Here is a 24,765-nt window from a genome sequence, read left to right on the forward strand (position 1 = left end):
GGCAGCACAACTGGCCACTGCCGCCAAAGAGCCTGGATGTCTCTAAAAGCTTGTACTCGATAGAGGCTTAATTGAGAGAATGAAGTTTAAGACAGAATTCTTTTTTTAAAAAAATAAACTTGCTATGAAGTAATTCAACTGTCTAAAATACTACAAAAAATACTACAAAATACTGCTCATTTGCTCACAGTTGTTACAGGTCCATATTTGCACTTTTTGGAGCTACCTATAGAAGCAGCATACCTTGTCTTAGGATTTTTTGTTTTTACTCATCTGAGAAGAAAAGACTCTAACAGAGCATTTCTCTATTTTATGTTATAGCAAAACAGTGATTTGGAGCTTCAATACTGCAGATGAATACTGCTTTATCAATAAAACCCTAAGATTTAAGTCCTGTTTGTCCAATCTACCTCACCTTCTCTCAGCTTATTGAAGACACCCTTTTGAATAGCCAGATGGTCACTTTCTATCAGATATGCTTCTAGAGCAGATGACAGAATGGTGCAGTTAAATTGTTATTGTGCTAAAATGACAAGAAATGAACCACCTATGAATTTAACCTTACAGAACCAGAGTGCGACATCTTAATTGTTATAGTTTTCATAGAAAAACTGAAAAGTAACCTTTGATTTATAGCTGCATAAAATAACCTCCTGAAAGACTCCATCAGCATCAGAAATGTAAACCCTACAATTTCTTACTGCAGACAGAGCATAAAAGAGCTAATAAAATATTTTATTTTACTTGTTTATAACTATTTGATATAACAGTGTAAGTCATTTTAGAAGGTGAAAGACTTCTCCTGCTAATCCAATTTTAAAACTATCTGTCTAGGAGTTTAGCTGATGACACACAAAACCCAAATGTGATTATTTTTATTACTTCCCCCACACACCTGATAACCCCAGCAACATGGCAGGTGCTAATTACAAGGACTGCAGACAACCTATTGTGGCACATTAACACAGCACGGAAGCCCAGCATAAGCTTTCATATCAGGGTACCCACACCTTAAGGATGAAGCAAGTTCACACAATCCAGTCAACAGCTACTTAAAGTCTTAAACCAGATATCAAACCTTAAACAAGTAAGGGCAAGACTCTTCAGGTACAAAGCAGTGGCTCAGCAACTCAGTGCCGCACAGAAGGTTGAAAAAAACTACTTGTCACCCAAGCACGATCATCCCTGGAGTAACTCCATGCAGGGGCTTGGAAATCGTACACTCACCCTATTACCAGTATACAAGGAAAAAGAGCAGAATCAGCTACTCTTACGCCATAGGTTGCTCTTGGATCCCTGTGTATGATTAAAAAAAAATGATTCTAGCACATACACACGCAGGCATAGCACGGCTTGTTCTGGGGTTTTTTTGTTTGTTTGAAAGAACGGAAAGAAGACCCTTCAGTTGTAATTTTACCCTGTTCACAAGGGGTTTTTGCTGTGATTAAAGAAAAAAAAGAGAGAGACACTCTGCTCTCCCTCCTCCTCCAGGCCTATTCTCACACCTTGGAGCTGATATGAAGCTGCTGCAAAAGCAGGTTTTCATCTCCATTAAGTTTACTATGAATGCTTTTATTGGGCTCAAAACCTTTGGTAACCAGAAACAGACTCAAGGAGAAATAGTGACGTCAGGCTGCAATTCTTACTGGTAGCCTCACTAAGCCACTTTTAAAGTGTCTTTTACTGTCATCCTAATACTTAAGCTGAAATGCTCTAGTTAAAGATGCAAAATGACTGTTTTTCTGTACATTTGAGCTGACCCCCCACAGCAAAACTGTGTTCTTCCTTACACATAAGAGATCCTCCCCTTCCCTCCTTGAATTTGATACCATGGCTTTAAGCAACAGCGGCATCTGGCCCTATGCTGTTGCTTTAGACTTGCACAGGTTTTTCACCTGTGGGGTGTTGGTTTCTATTTTAATGCTGCCATAACAGTCACATTAGCTGAGGGTGCTGGATCCCACAGCAAGGTTTGCAGGACCAGAGGGTTCACTGTCGAGCACACGTATGTGAATTTGTGCTTTGGGTCCTACAGATTGGCTAGGCAACAGATCTAGTCTCCAGACCAAAGCTCTGCAGAGAAATGCCAGGTTTCAGGGGGGACTAGACTTAAGTTTGCTTCTTGCTCCTCAGTCTTTGCCCTCTCCTCCCCCTGCAAGCCAGCTGCACCTGCATGCAGTTACAGAGGGACTAGCAGCATGGTGAGGCACCCATGGCTCCGCTGCACTGGCAGAAGCTGGATTGCTCTGTATGCACAACCCCATCGCCATCCTTCCACACAGGCTGCTCTTTTCACAGACTAGCAGCCACTCAGGAATTCAAGTAGTACAGCTCTCTTAAGAAGAAACCATGGCTCCATACCCAGTTTCTATTGCATACAATGACTTTGAAAGAGCAACTCTGACAGTACTCAAGACTGCAACAACTGTCTTCAAATACAGGACTGACCATGTAAACACTGCTCTGTTGTGACCATTGTTCTATTGTTGATTATGAAGCACATCACAGGTAAGCAAGTTACTACTGTCTTGGTCTTCTCACATTGCTTCCTGCCCAACTGTTAAAAAAACCTGTGCCTATGTAGTACCATCTGCACTAGTTTCAAATACAGGAAGTCAAGCTATGCCATGTGTAGTAGCTTGGGTGGGTACATGTATATGACTGCTTCACTTGCACATCAACCCTGAAAATACACATGCAACTCCATCAGCACAAAACCCTGTATATTTACCACCTAACAGGACTATGGCAAAGTTCTTTCTAGAGAGGGAATTACAAGCATTCAATCTGAGTGAGTGGTCTCTAACTGCTCATGCAGTTTACATCACACAAGACATACAAATACCAGAATTTAATTAGTATGATATATTTGCTGGTTCTTCAAGATCTGTTTCTTCTGTTAGTGTAGGGGACACTGGCTTCTGCAGCCACAAACTCGGCTCAACTTTGATTTGGAGTACCCCACCATTTACCGTGCTGCCCAGCACCCATGTATTGCTGTCCAAAAAGGAAACGGTGGAATCTTTCTGCCCAATAGCTGAAAAACAAAGCATTTACTATCCATTGTTTCCTTATATTTAGACCTTCTAATATAGTGTTAAATGTTTGATAAATGGCAATAAAGCATATTTAATGCAAGCACTACTTTATGGCACACACATCTTCGAAGCTATGCAAACTTCTGCAAATAACCAGTAAAGCAGGTATTAGAAATGGCTGCTTGGAAGACCAGAACAACTGAAGTTCAGCTCCCTCATTTTCATTAGCCAAGTACCAGTATCAGCCTTACTTAGCCTGGTAAAGGCGTCCCACAAGAGCTGACAGTTTCCCTGCCGGCTGTCACATACAGTTTTTATCATCAGTTAGGCCTAAGCCCACACAAGAGCTTTTTTATTCTATTACACTGGAAGTGAAATGTAACTAAGAGCATTAAACTACATTTGTTTCTTTCAAGGATCTTTTTCTTCTGCCTTGAAACTGTTGATTTTCAAATCTTATTTCAGAAGTTTTATATTTTCAGAGAGGTTACATTTTGTTATTTTATGAAGCATCTAATGTTTTGTTTTTGTTTTGATGCAACCACCAGAACACCCTGGTAACCATAAATCCTATTTTATTTCTGTTCTTCCCATTTTTCACTTAACCTTCTTATTCTTCCGCTTTTTCAGAAGAAAATTCCCAGACTGCCATTTCTGTTCTATGCAGGTCATTAACACAGGATCCAGATACCAACAAAGTCAAGAAAACACTGAAACTATTTTTCTCAATGAATTATCATTTGTTTATTAACTGGGTCTTCTCTGTTTTCAGCTAGTTTGAGAGTCATCATCAGCTCAATTTCTGCTCAATCTTTAAGACTTTGTTGCCGCATCAAGTACATAAAGTGTAGGAGGCCCATGCTTACAGCAGCCCAAGCAAACGAGCTATGCAAGGGAAAAAGCAAAAGCAATCACTGCTATTTAGGGTGTAACCTGCACGTTTCCTTCACTGCAAACTAAGCACTCCTTGCTAGTAACAACTGAGTTAACAGTTTTAAGTTACTGCCCCGTTTGATCTCCTACGTGCTCACTTTCCTGCAGCATAATCTTGCTAACGACTGGAAGCGGCGTGAGGGTCTGCGGGAAGGGAACTAACGGCTGAACTTGGACGAAAGCACGGGCCGGGGGGGGACGTCGCAGCACAGCAACTTTCACCTCAGCACCGAAGGTTCAGAGCCAAGTCCCGGAACGACCTCTTTCGGGCCAAGCTGAGGAGCTCCTCCTTTCCCACCCGCCCCCACATTCGGGTGCCTTTTAACGGAACCCTTTTAAAATAATAATAAAAGCGGCTCAATCTGTCAATAAAACGCGTGACAGACCTCGCGCCAAGCCACCCGGGAGCGCGGCTGCCCCACCTAGCGCACCGCGGCGGCGGCCGCCGCCAGGCCGAGCCGGGGGCCCGGGGCCCCCCGCGGCACCGAGCCGCCTCGCGGCTCTCCCGCCCGGGGCCGCCGAGCCGAGCCGAGCCCCGCCGCCCCGCAGCACCGCGCTTACCCCGCAGCCGCGGCCATGTTGCCTCGCCGGACTTCGCCTGTCATGTGACGGCGGGGCGGGAGCAGGGGCCCGGCGAGGCCGCGCCGCCAGGGGAGGGGAGGGGAGGGGAGGGGGCGCTGCGCTGCCGCCGCCCTTATCCTTTCACTCCGCAGCGCGGGGGCGGCCGGGGTGGGGCAGCGCCCTCCGTTTAGTCCCGTTCCCGCCCGCCCCTCACGCAGCCGGGCCGTGGGCGTAAAGGCGCCGTGAGGGCCTGGGCCAGCGGCGGTGTTGGAACCGGCGCGTGAAATGGCCGTGCCCGCGCGAGCGGGGAGCCGGCGCGGCGGGAGGCGCTGCTCGCCCGGCCCGGGAGCGGCCGCGGAGGAGAGCGCGGCGCGAGCGCCCCAGCCGCGGCCCCGCCGTGTGGTCACCCGCCTCGGGGCGCCCCGGAGGTCCCCTGAGGCACCTCGCCCCGGAGGTCCCCTGAGGTGCTTCACCCCGGAGGTCCCCTGAGGCACCTCGCCCCGGAGGTCCCCTGAGGTGCTTCACCCCGGAGGCTCCCTGAGGTGCACCCACAGCGCAGAAGGAGGCCGGGGTTCCCCAGGCCCTGTCTTGCAGGGCCGTTATAGCTGCGGGCCTTGGAGCATGTTTCTGTGTTGTCCCCTCAGCATGGCCCGACCCTCCTCCCCGGTCTCCATTACTCTGCTGGGGGCTGATGGGGAGGTGGGCAGGGGGCCCAGGAGAGGGTCCCCTGGCATTCCTCGGGCCCTGACAGACACGAATGGACCATCACCCTCATGACAGGCTGCTTCTCGTGTCTGGCTTTCACGCACGTGATTTCAGGGGCAAAAAGCCCTAGTGAGAGCCAGGACTTTTAACTCCTTAGCCATCTGCTGAGTGACTTTTCTTTTGCAACCAGTTCATTGGGGAACCTTTTCCAGTTTCATCAAAAAACAAGAGGTTGTTTTATAAGCATCACTCCCTGTATTGGTTTCTTTTACAAGAAACACCAGTTAAAGCAATATGTGTTTGCCAATAGCCTTCAAACAAGGTCCACTGTACCCAATACCAGTATTTTCACTGCCTTCAGTGTACTGACTTTTGCTCGTATTCACATAGATTTCTCCAGAACTTGAGTTGACTTGTTCTTGCCTCAAAAATATAAACTACTTAAAGACACTTAACAATTCCCATACTAGGGTTCACATGGCCAATACCTGCCTGTAGTACAGCAGGAAAAGAAAATAGCCAGAACCATGAAATACTGGATAAAGCATGAGAGATGGGAGATCTGCTGTGTCACCTGAATACTCTGTGCCTCGGTAAAATAGTGGAAAGTACTGTTCTGAGCTGATAGCTCTTCACACATATCTCTGACCTCCATTAGGTGGAAGGAGAACACACAGTTTTGAGCATCACTCTGCACTAGTGATGAGCTGTATGCCTTGACCTTTCTTGACATTGATATCAAGAAAGTATTGTGGTACCATTAAGTATTGTGATACTATTAAACTTCTTTGGCTAAGGGACCTGGAGGGTCTGTTTCCATGCCCAGCTCTTGGGAGAAGGACAGAGAAATGCAGGATGGCAGGAAAAGCAGAACCTGCCTGGGCACCACGCTGGTGCGAAGTAGGACACAGGACTGGCATTGTCGAGGGCTGCTGGTCCGTGCAGAGCAGCAGGCGTTGTCTGGCAGAGGATACACTTAAAACTGCAATGGCACCATGGCATCCGCAGTATGATGCACAGGAGCGTGGGGCTAGAGGTGCTGTGCAGGAGGCAGAAGGAGAAATGTTTTGGTAGGTGGAGCAACCAGGCACCATAGTCCTGGAGCAGTATGTGTGCACAGTAAAATGGCATGGAAAAGGTGGTGGAGACAGATCTGGGTGCTGCTGCTATATCATCATGTCCTGTTCATTTTGGCAGATACACAGGGCCACGTCCACTGCCAGTGCTGGGCCCCACTCCCACTGATGGTCATACCTAAGCAAAGTATGTTTGGGACTAACTCTACACAGATAGTAAATTAAACTTCATACCAATTTTGACATATAAATATGTAAAAGATGTAAAATAGTTAATAGAAGTCTATGTTAATATTAAATAAAGGAAATAGCCAATTTAAAGCAAAGTAAATGAATCACATTGCATCAAGGGATTCAAGAATGTCACAACTTTTCATCTGATCACTGATCAGGGACCATTTATGTTCCAAAAGTCAAGAAGCAGAGAACATTTCAGATTTTTACAGATAAAATACTTAACATGGATCTTGAGATTAATCTGTTTGTTACAATAAATTAGTACATTGTTATTAAGAAGTGGGCATGATTAAAATCTTCTGCTGGTTGGCCAAGTTGTCCAGTAGGTGTTGGAAGAAAATGGCAGCTACTTGTGCACAGATGGCTCTGAAATGTGTGTGAAAGCTGCAGGGCAATCACAGTGAAAGATTGTTTTCAGAAAGTCTGGATAGGTGTGTGAAAATCAGGAAAACCAGAACAGTCAAGTAGTCATCCTCTAGGTTTTTATGGGTTTATGCCCAAGGTCCACAGACCTCTACTATGAAATATTTAATGAAAGAAGAATCAGAAGTTTCTTTCGTGTATTAGCCTTTTGACAAGGAACAAATACATTTTTTGCCCAGATTAATGTTCAGCATCATCTGGATAAAGCCCCATTTTAGGCATTCTCATTGATAAGCTGTTGAATTTCAAGGGACTTCCTTTAGCTTATTCAGACACTGAAAAATAGCTTATTCAGACACTGAAAAAGGTTTTTAATTTAACCTGGAGCAAAATATTTTGCCACTTTCAGCCGCTAGTGGTGATCCCTTCTGATTACGCTTGAGGTGAATTCCTGGAAGGAGACAGGAAAGCTCATTTTGCCTCCACTGTTAGGACTAGAGGGAAAAGACTGAAGTCTTCATGTCACTCTTCCAAATACTAATACTAATGGCTCCCAGCTTTCATTCTTTCCAAATTCCCCTTGCCCACCCATACAGTCTTACCATTCTTAAGAAAAAAGTATTCTGCCTTGTAGTACCTGTTCTCTAAAGCAGGTTTTCTGGGTTTCTTTGTCCAGCTTATTTCAATTTCCTCATATCTTCCCCTGGGTCATCATGCCCTGCTTCCAAAAACAGTGCTTGAGAATTAGAACGATTACCTCTATTGTATTAAATCTCAGTAGAAAATAAGGCTCCATTCCTCCAGTCCTTAGGAAAAAACTCGTGTTTTATTTTATGTTGTTTGTTACCTAAAACTTCCTATTCTCCTGTCTTAGGATTTGAAGGAATAAAACTTCTGCAATATGCACAAATTAAACTCATTTGCAAGGTGGCTATGCTGGCAGCCAGCTGAAATGCCAACCACAGAAATGACAGCGGCAGTCAGATTGGGAGCAAGACCAGCTTTATTACACACATAGATAATGTTAATTCTCTCTTTGCACCACATTTGACTCTGCAACTGAGATAATTCAGTGGTAGACCTCAATGTCTGAGAGACTAGTTTAGAGCATTTCCCTCTAAAAATTCAACTGACAGTTATTGTCACTTATCTCCCAGTAGGACTTCTCTCCATGGTAAAGATCATTCTCTCTCACGTTGAAGGCCTAATTTTGCACTTTTGGCATCTTCAAATCTCCCACTGTAGCAGTTTGGGTATATGGGAGATGCAACATTGCAGCATGTAATGGGATTCTGCCCTAGCCAGAATTTTGAGGTAAATTTGCCATGTGAGCACACCAATAGCGCAGTAAGGGCTCCCAGTCTTTAAAGGTTATTAAAACGCTGAATAGAACAAAGTTCCTCTTAAGCAGGGAAAATTCAAATCTGTAGAATGAGACAAAGCAAAACAAAAAAAGGTTTGAAAACAACCTTCCCTGGCCTCTGTGTGCTTGCAGCTTTCCTGCAGTCTTGCTCTGGGTCCAGCCAGCATCTCTCTGAGTTACATGGAGCTTATACACAGATCCCAAGGGTCCCTGGGAAAATTTCCTTTCTCTCACCTCCAGGGCTCAGCTGTGTATATCCTTTCCCTCACCTCTGAGGCTCAGCTGTCAGCAGTTTCTCCCCCTCCTCTTTCCAAGCTGTGCCTGTTCTCTACCCACTGCGCACTCCCAAAAGTCCCCCTCTCCCAGGAACAGGGGCAGTTCTCCCAGGGAAGGAGGATTCTCCCCTCCCACGAGAGTCCCTTGTGTCCCAGCCTGCAAAAGCCTGGCCAGTGGGTCCGGCTAACACACAGTTAATTCAGTAAATGGCAGCAAAAGGGAGACGCCGTCTGTCGCAGAGCCCAGGGATGTGAATCCCAAAACCCTGCTCTGATGACTGGCCAGCCCAGGAGTGTTTCTAACCCTGGTTCAAGCATTTTAAAACTATGACTCTTTGGTAGCCCTTTCATCTTGTAGGACTGTGTCTCTCCTCAGGCTATGCTCTAGTTAGCCAAAAGTAACTACATTGCATGAAAATCTCTTTTTATTCTTAACCATAAAGATCTAAACCCTCACAAATTTTCTGTCACAGAGATTCACCTGGCAGAAAAGGCTGCAGAAGGGCAGCACCTGCACCTGGCAGAAAAGGGGAGGTTACTGTAACAGGTGGTCACCTTGCACTTAGACAAGAAACCAGCATTCATAAATTGGTTCCAGTAATTTTCACTCTTCTATTGCTGTTCGTCTCTCTGTATTTTAAGTTTTTATCCTGCTGTCTAAGCAGAATCTAAGAGTTCACCTTACTGTCTCAGCAGCTGCAGTCGGTGCCTTTGTAGTTTCTGTCCCCTATTAAGTAAATAAACTTTCCTTTTATTATTTGAAAATTGCGAAGCTGTTGTGAATACAGGTCAAGCTATTCTTCCCTGGTTTCACAGCACAATAGATGAAAATTCAATGTTACCAGGCGCAGCTGCAGTCCAAATACGAATTGGGTGAAAAGCAAGGATTCTGTGCTGCAACCACAGCGTGTGATACAGGAGCATCACCCTCTCCAGCCCAGGCTCTGTGTCAGAAGAAGAGCTAAATAATCCCTGACTGCTACACAGTGCATCAGCTCCTCTCCTGCTTTGGAAGGTGCCGCGGTCAGAGACCCGAGTGCCTGGGACTGCGACGAGGGAGCGCAGAGCCGGCGTGGAGCCGTCACGTCCTGAGAACCCTTCACCCGCCAGCACCATCCCACCAAGTGGGCAACAGGGTCTAATGCTGAGTGATTAAGGTCACCTTAGGCCCTCTTTAGTACATCCTTACATGGATATATGATTTCATTACAAGTTTCAGGTGATTTCATAAAACTCTAGAACATTTCTGTATTACACTTGCCATCACAAATATAGAAATAACAGAAAATGCTGATTTATCAGTGCAGAGATTTTTCTAAATTCAGCTCAATCTGTTTTTCCACTAATGTTTCCAAAAAATTTTGGAAGCCAGAGTGTTGCTAACTAAGATGCTCTATAACCTTGTTCATTTGGGATAGGAAAGCACTGTTTAAGCAAAGAACAAAAGATAAGTTTTGTAGGTATATAAGTGAAAACATTTTATATATTGTAGAATCAGTTGTTAGTCCAAAGTATTTATATAGATTCCTTGGGCAAAGTGTATTAATACTGTTTTTTTCATTGAGTTGCTATACATTTATCCCTAACATTGCATGACTGAGACAGATGTATGTGCTGCCTTTGGTTGATACAATGGCCACGTGTCTTTAACTTGGAATTAAGATTAGAAGGTCCCTTCAAAGTAACAGATTGAATAAAAGCATCTGCCTTTGGCATTTTGTGATGAAACAATTTTGAGTAAATTTTCCCACAAGCCCTAAATTTATACTGCTGTATTGATCTTTTGGATCTTGAAATAAAAGTGTGATTTTTCCCAAAGCCTGCTTGAACTAAATTATTATAAAAGACAAGCAAGGTAAAGCACTACATTGCCTCATTACTCTCCCTGTTGACTTTTACTTCAGAGTCAGAAATTCTAGTATAATCAAAATGTGCCCATCAAGGATTTGAGAGTCTAATGTAGTTTCTCAGTCTATTGATGTATTTTCATGAATTTCTATAATTTTATTTTTGTCCTTTGGGGCAAATCCTTAGCTAGTATAAACTGTCATTGTTCCATTTAAATCAGTCTGCCCATCTGTATTTATAACTTGCTGCCACAGGAACTATTATCTCTTAAAAGGTGAATGATGGCAGTACTATCCAAACTGCTCAGAAGACTGTTCATTTTTGGGGAGAGAGGTTTTTTTTTTCAGGAATTAGTGGTCAATGTGGTGATGTCTGTAATGTTTCTCTAACATCTCCGGCAGCTTGAAAGAAATCAATTCTTGTGTATTGCAGCATATTGTTTTGCTTCAATAAAAGGAGACTCCTCGGTGATTTGCAGTGTGTTTGTTCATACAGCGCATACCGGCTTTTGTGCCAATGCATGCCAGGGAAGACATCGTTTCACCTGTCTGTGTGTCCTTTGCATAGTGCACAGCACCATGACTCCTGAGCCAAGTGTCGTTTCGATTTTTCCAAGAGTTTTGCTCCCATACTACATACCAGATGTGCTCCATGATGCTAGCATTGCTCAATAATACTTAACTGTCAGGTGTAAGAGATAAGCTGCTATACTGTATTCTCTTTTTTAGAATTGTAGTTAATTAATATGACAGGTGAACACTTCTGTTTAATCTATGTACATATTTTACAGGCAGTGGTGTAGTGAAATTTTACAAAACCGGTTGTAGGACATGGAGGTAGTCAGTATTACTGCAGCTGGTACTCCAACAGCATTACAACGTTACTGTAGAAACATTTCAGAACAAAATTGTTTCACATTACTCATGATTTATTGCCTCAGCATTTTTCATTTTAAAATGCACATCTGTTTTCCACAAAGAGGAGTGGCAAATTGGCTATATTTTGAAGGCTGAAACCAAACTGTTACTAATGGCAGACAGAGGCGCTTTGTTCCCTTTCCCCTGCTACAGTGGAACAGCGGGAAGAAGCTGAAGGAGTTGCTGTGCTGTGTGACAAAAAATTTTGTACAGCCTGCATTTATGAACATATGACCAGTTGTACAGTGGGAAAGCATCATTTCCCATGCAAGTTCCCTGCGATACCACAACTTTTCCTGAACCCTGACAATATATTGTACATGTTTACAAATCTTAATTTTTCTTACATTACTCTCTACATAATATACTCTCCAACCAGTGCATAACAAATCCCAAAACAAGCTTATAATATGCTTATGTAAATATTTTCTCAAAAGATTAATGCCTTCAGATTTTTGCAGATTATGATTCATATCTTCACAGTGATTTAAAGTCAGATTTTCTTTTTTCTTTTTTTTTTGGTAAGAAAATCCTCTTTAATTATTTACTGTGTATAGGGAAAGTATTTTCCACTCTGAGATCTTGCATTAAAATTTTAAGCCACTGGTTTATCAAGATCTGTATTTTGTTGATGATGAAGAAATTGTTCCCACTTACATAGACACATTAGTCATCTATGGAGAGAGTCTGCTAATCTGCAACAAGCTTTTTTCAGTTTTTGCAGGGACAACATTTCCTCTGTCTACTCAAAACAGTCCTGCCATCCCTGCTAGCAGAGAAGGACCTACTTCTCACGCGAGTGCCCTCTAAGGATGGAAACAGCCAAGCCTTCAGCTTTCCCCTTCTTGCGCTGTCGCTTGTGCGGCGACGGCAGGGCTGCGACTGCAGAGCGGCACCGCGGTTGCCATGGAGTCGCACGCTTGCTACGGCGTGCGGGCTCTTGGTGCAGCCATTTCTGGCCAAAAATCATTAGTGTTCCAGCCCCAGAGCGAATGCAAGGGTCAGCTTTCAGTGCCAACTGTGGAAGATTAGATATACAACTTTCTATTCATATAAACTACTCATCTAATCTCTTTTTCATCAGACTGCAAATTTAACCCAGCTGGCTCCCGGCTTCAATTTAAAAACAAAGTGATAAGCAATTGGCCTATCTGATTATCTAATCATATTTCATGTCCTGTGTGACTAGAGCAATGTTTCAGCTTGGTCAGACCAATTATGCTGCCCAGTATCCCAAGTCTATTCCCGTGAGAAAGCTCTATCGTGGCAGTTCAGGAAGGAATGGGGGAGAATGTGCAAGAATCTGCGAGAGAACAGAGAAGATGAAAAACAAGAGTTTGTGGATCAGAGAATTCAATTCTCTCTTGAACTTTAAAGAATGGCTATTTCCCCCAATTACTCTCTCCCCCAAAGGCAAGACACGGCCTTTCTCCCCGGCAGTGGAAGCTGTGCCAAATGTATAAAGCAGCCTTCTGTCTGCACTGGGGATATTATATGCTTCTCAACCTGTTAATAAACCTACTGACCGGTATTTATTTAAAAAACAGCTTATATTTACCTATATTTTTTCAATGATTTTCAATTTGACACGGGTGCAAGACTCAGTTTGTGGTGGGGACCCCGAGCCCTCTTTTGCGGAGGGCGCAGCTAGGGCTGTGCGCGCTCCCTCCTGCCCACCCGCCCGCCGCAGGCTCCCTGCTCAGCCTCCGCCGCCCACGGGCTCCTACAAAGCGGCCCGGCCGCACCCGGCCTGGGCAGCAGCAATCCTACCCGCAGTCACGGCCCTTCGATGCCTGGGCTCGAAATTCACATACAGTCGCCAGTTTTTTGCCTCACCGTTTCGAGCACAGAGGTGATTTGTGAGAGATGGTCATCTGCAGCTCTGTTTTGCTGGGTTACCCGGTAGTTCGGTGCACGCTCAGACTGCTGCGGGAGCAGCTTCGCTTGCTTTCCATCAGCATTAGCAGTGCTAATGTGATTTGACATGAGGAGATTCAGAGGGGAAGCTCAAAGAACTGGTGTGGTTTAATAGTGTGTGTGCGTGTGCATGAGTGTGTGTGCGGGTGTGTGCATCCGTGGGGTACCGTGTGTGGTACTTCCAAGCATCCTGTATTTTGGGTGGCATCAGTCTGCATCCTTGAAAACAAAAAGGCTCATACAATTTCCCTAATGTGGTGCTACAGCTGGGCCATTTTTTCCCCCTTAAGCCCTGACAGGCATCTCTGCCTGTACACAGGGCTCTGTTGGAGCTGCTGCCTGGTGTCCTTGCTTTCTGGGCTGCCAGGAGAGGTGATTCTTTTGTTTTGTTTTGTTTTGTTTTCATTTTCAGAAGACGTGGTAACTTTATTTTGCTACTGTTACTGCTGACAGCAGCAACCCTTCTAGCTGACAGCGGGAGATAAGGAATTCGGCTTCAGAAAATAATCTGGATTCTCAGTGCGTTTCTGACCTGGGGAGATCCCAAAGGGCAGCCAGGTGCAGGCTTTGCCCTTGGATGCAGGTGAGGTGCGGCTAGCCGGCGCTCCGCTCCCTCCGGCGTTTTCCTCCACGCTCAGCTCCCCTTGCACTGAGCTGTTCAGGGGTTTATAGGAGGTATAATGCAAGTATAAAGCAGAACGGTTCCTGTATTAAACATGACACAACAGTGCTAATTTAGGAGCTGACTTTACTATTTTAATTACCGCCAATTGCATCTTTTAAGCTGTGCAGCACCTCTTGCTTTTTCCACTTTTCTTTTGCATCCGACTCAGTAGGGGCAGAAGAGCAATAACATTTGCTGCTTTCCTAAGCCTGAGAGGAGAGGTAATTTTCACTTGTTTCCAAAGACAGAAATCCCCTCCGAGGACACAGAGAGGAGGAGAAACCCGTCCAAGCTCGGGGCTCTTTCTGCAGTCAGACCGCAGGGCATTTCGATACCTCCACCACCTCCTCAGCGGGTCGGGGCTCCAAGCGGCTCTGTCTCTGTGTGGAGTTTGCCCAGTTTCACTTTTCCGCAGGGAGAAGGGGGATGCAAATCTCTGAGTCACACCCGCGAAGCGGCCGATGACAGCCTGACTAATGCTGCTTTGACAACACCCAATAGATTTTACAGAGATTAAGGTCTTGTCAGAAATTTGTCAGCACTAGTTTAGGAAATACTTACTGAAGATTTGCAGAGTTAACAACTCTGTGGGTGTTTGCTGTTTGGCTATCTACATAAACAAACAGCTGGTGCAGCTGGAATAAAATCAGCGAAGTTGTTATTAATTTAGACTCTCTGGGCATGTGTCTGCTTCAGGCACAGCAATGACCGCGGTGGAGCATGTTGATACCCCAGCTCGTTTTAAAGCACCTAGCTTGGGACCAGAGCATGTCTAGCTGCAACAGCACAGAGCTCACCGTGGATTCCCTTACCCAGCTTTTCAGCTTGAATATTTGTGCCAACAGGATTAGCTAAGCCCTTTAAAAATCATAATAAGGAGATACAAAGGACTCGATTCAGCAGCAGTATGATTCAAAGAGAAAACTCAGAGTTGCTCACAAAGGGAGCTGTGAAAGTCTGTACAGATGGAGGGAAGGAGCTTACATTCGCGGGGTGGACACCGGGGGGGCCGTGAGCCAGGAAACGCAGCGTCTGCTGTGGGGAGGGTCTGGCCTCCACTGCGAATCCTTTATGTCATCCCAAATGGAAAATGTCACACAGAAAAGGAGGAGACTCCTATTAATAAAGAGTCCGTGGGGGTAATGTGCAGTAGAAAAGAAGGAGGGATTGTGTCTGGACTTGTTTGTCAGGCAAGGACATTATCTGCTGTGAGACTTAGTGTTTCTGCAAGACTTTTCTAACTTCAGTGTCAAGGTTCATGGCACCAGTGCTAGCTGGCAGAACTACCCCTTTATCTGGAGTAATTCCTTATCAACAGTGCCTTGTTTTATGCATGTCACTTTTCCTTGTTAGGGGCCAGTCAGAGAGGCAGAACAGGCAATTGCCCTCAGCGGTGAAGCGCTCTTTGTGTGATAACTTCTGGCTATGTGGAAGGACCTATTTCCACTTCCAGAAGCCACTTACCTCACGTATCGACCTAACCCTAATCTTAGAGTTATTTTTCCTCGCTAGCTCAAGAACCAACAAGTTAAGAAAGTATAATAAACAAAAATGTAAAATACAAAAATGAGAACACCTACTAAACTTTAATCGTCCACCCTGAGAAGCGCTGCTTGCTGAGACAGCAATCTGTCAGAGCAGGACTTGCTGAGAAGAGCAGTTTTCACAAAAGACTCTACCTTTTTGTTTGGAGTATTTAGGACCATGGTTCATTACTAGGGCATGGATCAGGGACAGGTCTTTAAAAAAAAAAAGTGAAGTGAAGACTGAAGATCTGTGTGTTCAGAAGCCTCCTAAAGCTATGGCAACCAAGCTCAAGGGGGACAAGGATAGAAAATTTATCCAGATATGCACTGGAGAGAAGCACAGTACTATAATACACTGAAGAGAGAGTGAGAAATGCCATTACTATGGCATCGTGAAAGCCTGCCAGACTCTAATGAGACAGGCTGACTAACGGGGGAAGGATATGGGAGATGTTCAGCAGGAGCAGGCCTCGACCTTGGATCCGAGCCCAAATTCTGTAGCAGACAGCAATAATGAGAAAGGCAAGATCAAAAGAGACATCTCTAACAAAGAGGCAAAAGAGACAGGTAAAGACACATGAGCATTTACCAAGTACTCGGCTGCTTAGTCCTTTGCTTTGGGCTTGACCTCTTGTCCTCCTGACTCTCCTTCTCCCGCCGTCGTTCGAAGCCCTGGCCTCGCGAGCAGGCGTGCCCGTCTCCGGGCTGGCACGGCACGCCGCGCACAGTACGCCTGCCTCATGCATTCCCAGCCACTCTGCATGGGTAATTTTTATTACCCAGGGGCATTTCTCTTTTACATATCCCTAGCTACAATTTTACTGAAATCATTTCCTTTTTTATTGGCCTCTTACATTGTTAGAGTGCCCGTGATTTCCCAAAGGTTAGATGATGAATGACAACAGATCACAGAAAGACAAAATATAGGCATTTGCCAACTATAAAACTGATTTTTTCACTTGATATGTTTCCTTTTCTTGTGCGACAAAGATAAGTAACCTTGATGGAGTGAACAGTACACATAAAAGTTTAACAAGCTCTCTTCTGAACCCAGGATCACACAAAAAATAGGTTTGGTTTAATAAAGATACTAGATTTCTACTACCATGACCAGAAAATGAATTAACCATTTCAAAGACAATTTCAGATAAGATCAGTTGGGTTCAATCCTGAAATGAGCTGTTCCTGGGCAGCCAGCTGGGTCCTTGTGAGTCTCCAGGGGCCTCAGCAAGATCAGTGGGAACGCAGAGAGACAGCATTTAATCGCCACGCTACCAAGCGTACTCCCAGTGCCTCGGCAGCTCGGGGGGCTCCAGGCCACCTTTCCTTCTCCCCACACTTCCCCTCAGACAAGCAATGCAGAAACGCTGCAAGCAGGAGGCATGCCTCCACGTTTCTCCACATTTTTCCCTCTCATGAGCCTCTGATGGCAGCGAGAGCCCAGAGCCAGCCACACGTGGGGGATGACTTTTGTGCCGGCTCTGTTTTCTGTTCAAACAGCCATTCCCAGCTGCTCCCAGGAAACAGAGCATTAACATCGCCACTTTTCTGGCTGAGGCTATGTGATCTCAGCCAAGCTTCAACTGGACCAATAGGTCTAGCCTTAAAAAGGCAGGGAAAAAGTAGCATGTGATATCAAAGTGTCCACAAGCCTCCTGTTAGGTACCTGTTGCCAGACTGTCGCGGTATCGGCAGATGAGAGGGGCTCAGGGACGTTCCACATAAATACGGCTTGGATCCAAACACGTGAACAGCCTTGTCTTTTCCAACACTTCCAGTCTCCATGGGCAGCAGTGAGTTGGCCTTGAAAAAAGAAACCTAAATTTAGAAAAAAAGCTCATGTAAAAGATAGACACTATTTAAATATGTTAAATAAATAAAAAAAAAAAGTCCAGTTATCAAAATCTCTAAGTGAACACTTTCAGGCTCACTGACTTAAAGACAAATATTTTGGTGGCAGAGTGGCAGGACAGAAAAACACAAAGTGCTCCAAATACTGTAGACATACTTTAAACCAAAGGCTATATATCTACTTATCTGCACAGCACTGGTGGGAGAACAGGTAGCCAATTTTACCTTGCTTGCTTTGGTCCTGGCTTGCTGCCCAAGGAGGAATGCTGACGAATGCTGCCACCCCAGTTGATTCTTGCTCCCTTTTTCAAGACCTGATCCAAAAATCACTGAAATTCATTAAAAGACTAACTGATTCAAGTCTTTGGTTGACCGTTACACAAGAATTTTGTCTATTACCAAGATGTCCTGAAATATATTTATGAAAATTTTAATTCTAACGTCGCTGTGAATTTCAGAAGCTGCAATTGCAAGAATATTCTGACTGTGCCCTTTAGAACAGAGCTATTTCTAAGCTCAGTGGCAGAATCAATATCACAGTGATTGCGACTGTGGTTGAGGTGGCTCCAGGCTGCCAAAAAGCCAGATCTGTCTTTGACACCTTCTCCCAGTCCTGCATGACTTGGCCCTTTCTTACGCGGGAGGTCAGACCACACTGGAGATGCATTTGACTGCAAACAAGTAGAAGCCATCCCTAGGAAGAAATACGAATGTAATGGCCACATTATTCCCAAACTAGAGATTAGATTTATGAGACTGAAACCTTTGTGTTATTTTTCTATAAACAAATCTCTTGTAAGCTAAAGTTACAGTGGTTTAATTTGAAAGCGATTGTTTCTGGTGGTAATCATTTGACATCCAAATGCTGGAAAAGGTGAAAGAAACCAATTCTATACTTAAAAAAAAATTCTTCAAGCTGCTGATACCAAAAAAGAAAAAGGAAATAAAAGCAGAATAGAATTTCAAAGCATCAAATATGACTAACTGGGTTTTAAAGAGAAAGACTAAGTAGAAAGCAAAAATATCATATAACCCGAAAAGAGCTTGGGAACAAGTTGCATGCCTGAACTTTTGAACTCAATCTTTCCACTGTCCTGTCGTATACAAATGACATGACTGATGACTGATGGAATTGAAAGCTGTATTTCAAATTTTTCAGATGAGATTAAATTACAGAAAACATCAAAACCATTTCTAATGCAATGGCAGTGCTGGATTGATTATGCTTTTGGATTAGTAGATGGTAATTGCAGATATACAAAGACTTTGAAGCCTTCAAGCAAAGAACCTGAAGAAGAAATAGCTATTATTTGGGAAGGCGCTGCAGCAATCTGTCTCACAGAACAGATAAAACTTACAGCGCCTGAAAACCTTAACAATATTGCAATGTACATATCAAATGAAAAATACAGAATCAGATTGTTTAAGGAACACTGTAGCGATAAAAGGACCAGCAATGATGTTATTGTGTGAGTCACTGGTTAGATGTCACATAGACGTCAATCACTGAAATGAAACAATATTTTCACTATCACAGTAGCAAGCAGAGAAAGGGTAATATAATTAAAGGCGTAGTCAGATAGGCAGCACCGTGCCTCTGCTGTCACTCGGAGCAGCGAGAGCTCAGCACTGAGTCAGGCTGTGCTGCACGGGGAGTTGGGGTTAACATGTGCCTTCCCGAGCGCAGCGTGCTGGGAGCGCGCACAAGAGCCGGGTACCACAGCTCACCTGCCGAGCGGGGCTAGCTCGGTCCTTCGCACCCACCTTGCTCCAAATACAGCGTTCATGACTCGCGTGCATCTTGCCGTATTTGCGCTTTTCATGGAGACAAATATGTGGAATCAGGTTAGCACAAAACTTACAGCGCAGTGTCCAAAACCAGTGGTTTTAGACACTGTGGCAGCGAGGAAGTTGCGCGTGGGAATCCCCAGGGTTCCAGCATTAGGAGGCCAGTGAAGAGAACCCAGATGGAGCAGCTATAAAATTTCATGACCTAGTCTAACTTTTTTGTGCTTAAAGTAGGCTTTTGTATCCAAAGTTCTGCCAATCACATATAAATTGCTGACAAAACCATGAAAATCAAAACTAAGGGTTAAAAAATGCAGAGTATTTCTTGAGTGGTCATAAGACTGATAAACAGATGGAATGGGTGCTATTAATGCACCAGCCTTGCTGCACCAGGCACAAAATTCTGCTCTCACCTACATGTATATAACCATGGTTTACTCTCTCACCTGTGTTCCTTTGACTAAAACTATTTATTCTGGATTTTCTAAAGCCTTCACAAAAGCAGCATATGCACTGTGGAGAAGGGAAATGATCAAAGCCCTTGCAACAGCTACCACCTCGTGTCGTCCTGAACAATCAATACTGGCCCTAGCATGGTTCGGTGTTGCTGCGACAGACCTACTCTGCGGAAGCTTCACAAAAGGCAGCATTAAATCAGTCTTGGAGCCGACAAAGAAAGAGATGCTGCTCTCCAGATTTTCTTATCTACAAGATACCGTCCTTTTGTTCACTCACCGAGGTGATTAAAAAGTATTAAATCATGACCTGTTTTCCACAAAGACGCTGCATGATTTCCCAAGCCCTTCCTACCGTCGGCATTTGTAAACACAGGAGCATTTCCTGCTGCCGTTCAACAGCCTCCACCGAAACTGGGAATCCTCCTCCCGGACTGGGGGCCGGGTGCCTGAACAGCTCTCCCGCTACAGCAGCGCGCGAGCACACACCAAGCGTTTAGGTACAGAAAGAGCAGCAGCTTCTCCCCACAGGGGAGCTCATGGGAGTCTGACCGAACCCCAGCATAGCACTGATTTGTCCATATGACAAGGACAGGTAAAGAAACTGCTGAGAGAAAGCTAATTGGAATATTTTTAAAATATATTTTTAAATATAAGCTTAAAATAAGACTGCAATCTTACATGCCTCAGACATGCCTCTAGGATGTGGGAGAAGCGAATTTAAATCCTTTTGAGGGTGAAGAAATCCCTTGCTTTCTGACCGATGCTGCTTCAAAAGAAGAAAATCCAAATGGACAGTGTTCTCCTGTGGACAACAGGCATGAGAGACCCTTGCAGATCTTGCCTCCTGCTCTGCACCTTGCCAGGCCCACAGTAGGAGACCAGGACCCGTGTTCACACTATCACAGAGCAGTTGAGGTGGGAAGGGACCTCTGGATGTCTCCGGTCCACCTCTGCTCAAGCAGTGTCAGCGAGAGCAGGTTGCTCAGGATCATGTCCAGTAGGATTTTGAGTATCCCCATGGATGGAGACTTTGTGACCTCTCTGAGCAACCTGTTTCAGTGTTTGATCACCCCCACAATTAAAAAAAAAAAAAAAAAAAAAAAAAAAAAGTCTTTTCTTAGGTTTAAATGGAATTTCTTATATTTCAGTTTGTGCCCAATTCCTTGTTGTCCTGTCACTGGATACCACTGAAAAGAGATGCTGGGACAATTTGTCAAAAAATCCTGTCTAAATGCCTGTCTGTGCTGAAACCGCTCTCATCTGGTAAGAATATTTTAGCTGTATCTTAGTCGATAATGATTTCTTGCATAGTTTCCTAAACACCAAGATGATACACCCATTTGAAGGACTCAGGCTGTAGATCTTAATCAGAAAAACCTCCCACCAATTTAATTCTGTTAAGACTGCAAGATCAAACTTTAATTACCATTGATTTCTTCACACTAGCTAATGGAGGGGTGGGGGTTTGCACATGGATACACATGGCATTGCTCCACTTATTTTGCAAGACCCAAAAGTGATGGGTTTGGGAGGCAGTAACCAGAAGGGAGATCCCAGCATCATAACCTGGAAGGGGCAGAAAGTTCTCAGCCACCCAATACACACACCCAACGCCGTAACCTCTTTTATAGCTCATAATCTGCTCAGCGTTAAGCCCACCTGTCATGCTGATTGTCGTGACATCCAGCTCAAAACTGTAAAAATAGCAATTAAAAGACCTCCTCCTTGAAGTAAACTGTCTCAACTCACTCCAGGGACTGAAAATATATAGCTTGTTTTTATGTAAACTGAAAGTTCTCAATCCTAAGAGATTTGCTGCCAAATCTCATAATAAAAAAAAGTCAAAATCTTAGTAACCACTGATTGAAAATGCTGCTTATTTTTAGTGCTGTCTTCCTGTAGAGTTTCCCTTTAAATGTGAGCTTAATACAATTTTTCCCTACAAAAAAACCTCAATGTCTGGAAGATAGGGAACCTGGTCGTACTGCTTTATTGTTTAAACCAGACCTTCTGGAGACAGTTTTTACTTTGCAAAGAAAACCATGTTATGAGTGACAAATAAGACCAAGATCAATGTTCTATTAAGAACAGACTCTCCTGTTACAAGCTGCACAGATTATTTTCAATCATGGCCTTTGTGTCTAAATTGCAATTTTCATCTGAACAGTGGTTTTGGATAGGAAAAGGGATTTGTTCTCAATGCCTAGAATTCCCATCAGAGATACCAAAAATATAGCAGGAGCTGTCAAGAAAGTATGCATTCATGTATTAAAGCTATTATTCTGACCAGAGCTCACATATGCAGCACAGTACTTATACTTTTAGCTATCTTTATTTCCATATAGATATGTTCTGTAGCAAAAGCACCTTACAGCAGAACACAGCTATGTCCTTGTAGCCACTGCAGTAGCATTCAAAAACTTTAAATACAAGAACAGACATAAAGGATTTAATTATTCTTACCTAGGCTGCATATTCACATATTTCTCTCTGGAGAAAACAAACTACTGTCTGTCCAGTTGTTTGCAAACTAATGTATTAGCTAAATTTCTGGATAGAAATTAATGTGTCTGCAAATATATAGTAAAGGCCATTGCATCCAAATCTAACTTTGAATGTCTCTGAAACAAAGAAGCATGTTTGAGTCTCCTGTATCTGAAACAACAGCAAATACTGAATTACGTACTGTATTATAGGGCAAGTTGTTATGGCAGTCTTCTCATTAGGAAACCATTTTAAGAGAGACATTATACCAAAAGGCTAGGTGAATTGCAGAATGTAAAACCAAAGGATATTTACATATTGATTTATTTAAAAAATGCATCTAGATCACATCCAAAGTATTAAACATAAACTGTTCACACAATTGCCAATATGAAGCTGCTGGCATGTCAAACTTGCAGGCACACTAACTACACGCACAACATGCATGGAAATCCCACTGCAACCGCATGCTTTGCTTGAATGGGCCAGCTGAAGAAGAACTGCGCACAGGTGAATTCACAGTTTATTTTGGGCTCTACAAAAAGTTCATTGCCCTTGAGGACAGGATACTTCATTTTGTGTGTTGTACCACTGCACAGGCACCAAAGAAATGGAAAAGGTATAAATAAGGAAGACAAAAGGAACTATGAGGTTTAGGGATGACTGCTTTGAATAGGTTAGTACCATCCTGCTAAACAGGTTAATGCATGCACAGCCCTTGATTTGAGCTTAGAAATGCTGAAACATCACCTCAAATGTTAGAAATATAATTTTAAAAGCCTGGTCGAAAATTCTGTCAAAATATATGAATTACATGCAGAACTTTGGTTTCTATGCAAAAGTGACACATGCTCCAAAAGCTTACGATTGACATGTTTTCTGTACCTAATTATCTCTTGCACTTAGAAAAATTAGAGCTCCCAACTGCACACTCCTAAATTCCATTCTACTATTCACGCTGTATTTATGCAGATTATCATAAAAGAAAGTTAACACTTCCATAAAGCACAAAGCTTCTATTAAGGTCATGCAGTGGGTATTTATATTCTTATCACTCTTTAGCCCTTGATATAATAAGAACAGTATAAGGAAACAACATCAAATAATATGACTGCACAGTGAAAAAAATACATTATCAAACTCCTACTAGTTACAGTGTAGAAAGTGAATAATAGGATAGTTTGAATTTTCACTGTGGAAGCTTTGAAGAGATGCCACAAGAAGGACAGGGGAGGACAATGAAACGCAGATCTGAAAGCACAGCACATCCTGCTGTCTCTCCGAGTAAAGATTAGTGGCCCACCATGCCCCAGGGGAATTGCTTCACCATCTTACACTGCAATAGGAGGAAGAGAGCAAAGAAAATTAGGAAATAAAGTGCCATTTGCATTTGTATTGTAGTAAATAATGTACCTCAAAAAGTTCCTGAATTCAGGCTATAATTCCACCTTGGATAATGATCAGGTGAATAAATAGTTCCTTCTGGTCTCTCATGGATTTAAGATATCTCCAGCCGGACTCTCAGAGGAATGAGATATTCTCTGCGTGTAGTCAGGGGGTGTTTCTAGCTCTGCTAGTTACATCCTTTAAGAGTTTCTTTTCCTTCCTTCCATATCACCCCTCCAATTTTCTCTCCTCCTTTGAGCATATACACACAAAAAGACAAACATTCTTCATCCTTCCTCCATGGTACCACCTCATTTTGTTACTTTTGTGGAAAGATACAGCCAACCGACCAGGAGTTTAACTTCATTCTACAGCACAAAGATGGGGGCAGAATGATAAATTTCTGGCAAATCATGAAGTGGTACCCTGGAAACTGAGGAAGGTGCAAAGCAGAGCCATCTGGCATCCTCTCCTTCCTCCCTCTGAATCTCCATCACATTTTGAGATCCGCCTGTGTTTTCCATCAAAAATTGGGAACCCATAGCCCATGGGCTGGGAAATATCGACAGAGTAGGTGGAACGGGGTGGCAGAAAGCCTGAATCCTTACTTGATACTTTATTTTGTATTGATTTACTTCCAAATTACTGTTTCTATTTTGGCTAGGAGAGAGAGAGTAGCTGGCAGCAAGTCAGTCCCATGGCCACGACCACGAATGCCGGAGTGGTTGGGAGGCAGGACAGCTCTGAAATTTCCTGGGGATCTTCATCTCTGTAAGGTCATGACACCAATTCCCTCAGTCTATTGCAGGAGACGACTCCTTTGGGAAAAACACGTCCTTTTACCCCCATCTGAAAGTGGCACCTACTTTGACATTTGGTTCCATATTACTGCGTTTGAGCAAACAAGCATCTGCAGAGAGACCGAGAGGTGTATGAACAAAAATTCAGCTCTTTTCATGAAAATGGAATTTTCTCTGTGTGTGTACGTGATAGCTTAGGCTCTGTTTGTGCGGGGTTCATGGGCAAGCACAGGTACCCATGACAACAGGGCACGTGTGGGCTTGGGTATTCTGCATAGAGATAGACAGGTTAGAACATCCACAATGGGAAGGATCTTCCAAATGAGGGATGACAGCACAGCACTTCCATCTGTGATGCAAAAGAAAACCTTGCCATTTCATTCTACATACTTGATCTCCTCTAAGTACCTTCCCATTTGTTCTATAAATAAATAATATCTTTACTTTGAGTGTGCTGTTCTCACAGGTAAGCAAGAGGCTTGTCATCTTACCGAGCAGGAAAAACATATTGGCTATAGTAATGAACAGCAAGGCAGCATCTGTACGGCCCAGTAGGTCTCCGGAAAAGAAATTAA

General features: G+C 43.8%; 1 protein-coding gene across 3 annotated transcripts in view; it reads right to left on the minus strand.

Moving 5' to 3' along the window:
- Positions 1 to 24,765, minus strand: part of PEPD (peptidase D) — a 199,441-nt gene that overhangs the window by 140,107 nt on the left and 34,569 nt on the right. The window contains exon 3 of one of the 3 annotated variants that reach the window (XM_026107578.2): positions 17,090 to 17,226. In XM_026107578.2, coding sequence (XP_025963363.2) covers positions 17,090 to 17,208 — 119 coding nt within the window. In that variant the 5' untranslated portion in view covers positions 17,209 to 17,226. Of the gene's footprint in view, positions 1 to 4,532; positions 4,684 to 17,089; positions 17,242 to 24,765 lie in introns of those variants that run through there. The other 2 variants (XM_026107580.2, XM_026107579.2) reach the window with 2 other exon arrangements.

The sequence above is a fragment of the Dromaius novaehollandiae genome, chromosome 13 (genome assembly GCF_036370855.1).
Source record: "Dromaius novaehollandiae isolate bDroNov1 chromosome 13, bDroNov1.hap1, whole genome shotgun sequence".
NCBI lineage: Eukaryota > Metazoa > Chordata > Aves > Casuariiformes > Dromaiidae > Dromaius > Dromaius novaehollandiae.